The sequence below is a fragment of the Musca domestica genome, unplaced genomic scaffold (assembly GCF_030504385.1).
Source record: "Musca domestica strain aabys unplaced genomic scaffold, Musca_domestica.polishedcontigs.V.1.1 2, whole genome shotgun sequence".
NCBI classification, from domain to species: domain Eukaryota; kingdom Metazoa; phylum Arthropoda; class Insecta; order Diptera; family Muscidae; genus Musca; species Musca domestica.
Window position 1 is genome coordinate 4,974,807 of NW_026712249.1, and position 6,090 is coordinate 4,980,896.

Sequence of the window (6,090 nt, forward strand, 5' to 3'; positions counted from 1 at the left end):
GAAGGGTATATTAAGCCTTGGGCATGTAAACATTTTGGCAGTAGACTTTAGACATTCCAACAGGACTCAGCACCTACGCACTCAGCACGCGCCGCCCAAGAATGGTTACCGAGGTTCCTCGCTTCATTCCAGCGCACAATGACCACCAAAATCTCCGGGTACCAATTCGTTGGAGTATTTTGGAAAGCAAGGTTGGCACTAAAAAATACCAAAGTATCGATCAGCTCAAGCAAGCGCTTTGCCAGGAATGGGCCAAAATACTGCAGAACAACATTCGGGCGGCGTGTGACGGTTCCATTGGCCGTTTGAAGGCCATAATTCGTGCCAAAGGTAACCAATTCGAACAAATCTAAACTTATTCTGAAATTTAATGCTATTTTCGATATTTTTGCTTTCATTCAATAAAATTTAAGAAAAAAATGTAAAAAATATAGCGTTTGACTTTGTTGCAGTTTTTTTATCTCACCCTTATAGTCAAACCAGGGTTTGTTTTGCTACTTACTGGTAATAATTATGGCATTTTCAAAAATATGCCTTGAATGATAAGTGTCCAAATATTTTTAGTAGTATTTTGTTTTTATTTCATTCAGATTTGAAAATTACTTAAATTGTCATTCCTTTTCAATTTGAAAATATTTTAAATCCAATTCAAATTACCTAACTCCATTAAAATGTCAGGAAATAAAAAGAAACTTAGCTGTGATTTCGATATTGAGGCAAAGATCCCAAAGGGCCTATATGAGAATTTCGTCGCCGTTCAAGCTTCCCTAATGGGTTTACGTGGTTACATCGAGGCCACTGCGCAGGGCTTCAAAGGTAGATTGGAAACGGAAAACAAGGAATTGCTGGAGAAAATAAAACAAATTATGGAAAAGTCCAAGGATTTTATGGCCCTGATAACGAAGACTGTGTTTACGGAGATTAAAGAAATTGAAAAAATCACCGAAGAGACATTTAAAATTAAGTGAATGGGATTTTATTGAGTGGCGCTTAAAAGAAATCAATTTGATGTTTAATGGGAGGAGAGAAATGAGGTATTAAAGCCTAATTTGTTGAGAACTAATTAATGGAATAGCTTCTGGAATTCTTTGTTGGCTTTTGGGTGAAAAAATGTCAAATGTCACAAATTTCAAAACAAAGCGGTAAAAAGTAGTAAAGAATCACTCCAAGTAGATGGATTTTAATAAATTTGCCATCCCTTATCATCCAGATTGAATATGTTGCTGTAGTTAATTAGGGCGAATTTAGAACGAAGCTTTATCTCTACTTCGGCCTAATATAAATTTTCTAAGAGAGTTACTGCCCCTTCTATTTTCGTAAGTATATGTATGCTTTTCGGTTTTTTGTTGTTTGCGATTGACATTTTGGAAAAAAAAACATTTTTCTACTGTACACAGGGTGAGATAAAAAAACTGCAAAAGGTCAAACGCCTTAATTTTTACATTTTTTTTTAAATTTCGGATACAGCATCAAATTTTAAAAAAGTTTAGATTTGTTCGAATTGGTCACCTTTGGCACGAATTATGGCCTTCAAATGGCCAATGAAACCGTCACACGCTGCCCGAATGTTGCTCTGCGGTATTTTGGCCCATTCCCGGCGAAGAGCTTGTTTTAGGTGATCGACACTTTGGTATTTTTTAGTGCCAACCTTGCTTTCCAAAATACTCCAGACACAATAATCCAATGGATTGTTATCCGGAGATTTTGGTGGCCATTGTGTGCTGGAAATGAAGCGAGAAACCTAATTTTGTAACCATTTTTGGGTGGCGCGTGCTGAGTCCTGTTGGAATGTGCGGCTATAATGTTTACGTGCCCAAGGCTTTAATACACCCTCCAGAACATTTTCGCGACATTTTTCGGCATTTTTTCTGATGCCAGGGTCAATTAATACGGGCGAAGAACGACCATCGGTTGTTATGGCGGCCCACACCATTACCATGGCCGGCGCTTGAGTTCTGCTGACCAACTAAATGTGCAAATTTTCAGATGACCTCTTTGGCAAGTAAACGCGATCATTTTGTTTGTTTACAAAGTGCTGGACAAAGAATGTTTCTCATCGGAGAAAACCCAATTCGGCAGTTCACCACTTTCGAACAAGCGAAACAACTCTTTAGCTCTATCGAGTCTATTTTCTTTCTGCTGCGGTGTAAGTTCTTGCACTACTTGGAATTTCAATGGCTTTACCCCGAGCTCACTTTTCAATATTTGCTGAATTTAATATTGCGACATGTTCAGCTCACGAGCCATTTTTCGGTCACTGTGACGCGGGTCGCTTCTTTACTTTTCGAATCATTTCTGCTGATGTTGCTGTTCCGCCCACTTCCTTGACGTCGGTCTACGCTACTAGCATCACGGTTACAACCGATGACACGATACACAAGAGATTTATTCACATTTAAATGCTGGAGAGCTCTAGCGGTAGCCACTTGTGGGTTTTCAGCCAAATATAAAGAAATCACACTATCACGCTTGAATTCCATCACGGAAAAATTTTTGTCTGGAAAATTCTCACCAAAATGCTTTTGTACGCTTGTAAACAATATAATGAGCTGTCACTGGCATAATTTTAACAGCTGTCGGACGAGTGGCTTAGTAATGACAGCAGTCTGAAGTTGTTTGCAGTTTTGTCATCTCACCCTGTAGATTACAAACGCCCTTCCTATAAGGAAACATCAGCAAATTTAAAAAATAGGGAACCAACATTCTGCAACGTGTACTAACCCAGCTTCCATCTGTTGTGTGGCACCCACCTCGTCCTCACAGCATGTGAATCTTTTCAATTACAATGGTATTTCATTTTATTAATGATATTCTCCGTATCTTTCTTGGAATTCCTTATCTCGTTAAATTGTCTTCCGATGACAAAATGTGTTTTATTTTCCAACAGCAGTACGACAAAGACGACAACAACAACAATAACAATTTCCTGAATGGGGTAAGTTGTTGCATTTGATTCGTAGAGGAAGTAAGACTGAAAGAGAGAGAGAGAGAGACACCAATTCGATAGTAGGCCAAGCAACAAAACAACAGGCATTCAATGTCATTTCGGTGCTAGGAAAAATGTGTCATTGAGGGTTCTCGATTCCCAGTTCATTGGGATCTATCGATTGTTGGGATGCATGAATGAAATGAATGAAATGAATGAAAGACTGAATTGAATGGTTGGGCATAGATGAATGTTTATTTATCATTCATTCCGGAACATGGGCTACGGCTACTTTATTGTCAAATGAGTTGTGAAATCCCGAAGGAGAAGTAAATAATCAGGCACAAAATATCCAGTAGTCGAATGGATTTAGTTGAAAATTCTTGGCTATGCAATCTGTGAGGATGATAAGACGAAAATAGAAACAACCACACATACAGCAACAACAACAAAACAACCGTAGTAACTAGAACAGAAATAACATCATCAACCATTATTGAGATAAATGAGCACGATGAGGGAAAATAAACTATTTTTTTTTTTGTACAAGTCACTGTTATTGAGAAAATATCGAAGTGAAAGATTTGTTTTGAATTTACAATGACCTTTGACTTTTAGATGAGAAACTGAAATGGAAATAGTGTTAAGGGGGTCCTCTTTATCAAAGGAAGCACAGTGTGAACGTGCGGGATAATTGCGAAATAGTTGTTGTTTTTTTTTTTTAAATTAAGCAAACAATTATGAATCTATGTAGGATATTGAGGTCCAGGTCTTATTGTTGGTCACATTTGAAGCAATAAATGATAGTTGTTGGGTAGTATGACTTGGAGTTCCCAGACTTTTAGAAGATTTTTGATGTCGTTTGCCGACAGATTTATTAATAATTTCAATAACAAGTCCTTTGTACCTTGGCCCGGAAGCCCGAGTAGAAATAATCTTGAATATATGTGATTTTTACAAAAAAATCAGATTACAACAAGTAAAACAGCAGTTAAGTTCGGCCTGGTCAAACTTTTTATACCCTCCACCATTGGGAAGGAAATTGAAAATTAAAAAAAATACGAAGACGTGGTGTTGGATAAGTAATTTTTTCATAGGCTGGAGTAACGATTCCGAACTTCAAATAAGAAATTAGAAGCGATTCCAGTGAATTGGGGGTTTCTCTAACACCTGCATAGACAATTTTTTTTGACTCAATTACAGTGAATAATGTCGCGAAAATCCTGGAAATATCGAATATCTCGGGGTAGCTTTATATGGGTGTTAAACTAAAACATAGACCTATGTATGTAGACAATTCTCTTCCAGGAAGTAAAGTACTCAGAGGGAATTCCTTGTGGATTTTCAGACTATTCCATTGAAATATGTGGCTAAAATTATCAAAATATCGAATATCGGGGGTGGGGGGTTTGGGCACCGTTGTGTGGGGGCTATACGATATCATGGACTTATATAGAAAATTATCTTTCAGGGGATAAAGTACTCAGAGCGAACTCCTTGCGTAGAATTTCAGACAATGCCATTGAAAAATGTGACTAAAATCCAAAACAAAAAAACAAAAAATATCTAATATCGGGAGATAAAGTTATATGGGGGCTACAAGATATCGTGGACCGATATAGCCCCATTATATAATGCTACCTTCCAATATTCGGTGTTTTGATGAATTTAGCGACTTTATTTGCCGCAAAAAATTCAAAATTTCGTATTGGAAAATCTTTACAGGTACTTAAACCTTAAAAAAATTACTTATGCAGGTCCACTTTTCGTATAGCAGCCATATAACGATACCTTCCGATATGCGGTAGTTTGATGATTTTACCTACATTATTATTAAGAATTGTTTAAAATTTCGTATTTGAAGTTCGTAACGGGTACTACAACCCATGACGGAAAATCGTCTATGCAGGTTCACGTTGTTGTATAGCCCTTATATAATGGTACCTCCGGTATTTTGATGATATTAGGGACCTTTTTAACTAAAATTGTTTGAAATTTTGTATTTGAAGTTCGGAATCGGTAATACAATCCCATGCACGCCCACGTCTTCGTATAGTCGCCATATAACGGTCTTTATTTGAACCGTCTTCATTTGGGCGGATTTTATTTTTTAATTTTTAGAGTGCTTTTCAAGTGGTGGAGTGTATTAAAAGTTCGGCCCGGCAGAACATAGCTAATTTTTTTACTTGTTTTGTGGCATAATATGTTGATGGATTGACACATTTTTCGAAATTGTTTGCTACTCAAAATGTTGACCATTTGTGTGGGGCGGAACGAGGAGCAGCGGGTCAATATTTTTTTACGGACCAAATTTTTGGGGTCTATCAGGTAAACGGTGCAAATTTAATTTTTTTTGAAAAATTTAAATTTTTTTGGAGGACCTACAAGAAGGAGGCAGCCAATTTGTGTATTTTTTCACATGATTAAAGCCTTTTTTAAATATTACCAAGTTTGGACCAAATGGGATGGACGGGCACAGATGGACGGACATGACAAGATCAACTGCAAAATCCTATAAAGAATTTCGTCCATAGAGACCCCACACCCATCATCGTTATTTCGTGGGGACATATTTCAGTCGTACCAAATCACATAAATCCTCTCTTGGCAGATGACTAAGGATACGCAAATCCAGGACTTTTGTACGGAAATACCTTATTTTTATACTCTCAGCCATCGACCACAACGTACTTCATAGAAGTAACAGTTGCAGACCCTAGGTCTCTGTGGACCAAATCTGTTTCAGTATATTTTTAGTCGATCTAGGGGTGTCTGTCCGTTAATACGTTTGTCCACCTGTACGGCTGGTGCGCATAATAACTTTCGAAGGGAGTATACGATTTGGTACAAACTTGTTACATCTTAATATTATCAAAGTTAGATCAAGTTCGGCAATATCGATTCACAACTTCTGGTACCTCCCACCAAAAAGGTCAACATTTTCACAGACAATAATTTATCTTATAGAATTTCAAAAGGTTTCACACCGATGGACAATATTGGGCCGCTCCATTAAGTATCTGGCCCACATAAAGGGTCAAAAGTAAAAATAATAATAACTCTTATAAAATATTAAATAAGAGTTCAACATTTTCTAATTTCGGACATTTAAATATTTCGACAAACTAAAGATCTGATACGAATTACAAATAGAATGGGCTACT

At 37.2% G+C, this 6,090-nt stretch overlaps 1 protein-coding gene across 1 annotated transcript; it reads left to right on the forward strand.

Moving 5' to 3' along the window:
* The first annotated feature begins 585 nt into the window (after positions 1-585).
* On the forward strand, positions 586-1,184 carry LOC101889987 (uncharacterized). Its single transcript, XM_005184661.3, has one exon. The coding sequence runs from the start codon at positions 672-674 to the stop codon at positions 966-968; it is 297 nt and encodes a 98-aa protein (XP_005184718.1). The 5' UTR covers positions 586-671; the 3' UTR covers positions 969-1,184.
* Positions 1,185-6,090: the final 4,906 nt, after the last annotated feature.

Bases quoted from the DNA above. Each gene is read 5' to 3' on its own strand.
- LOC101889987 (XM_005184661.3), top strand. From the start codon at position 672: ATGTCAGGAAATAAAAAGAAACTTAGCTGTGATTTCGATATTGAGGCA.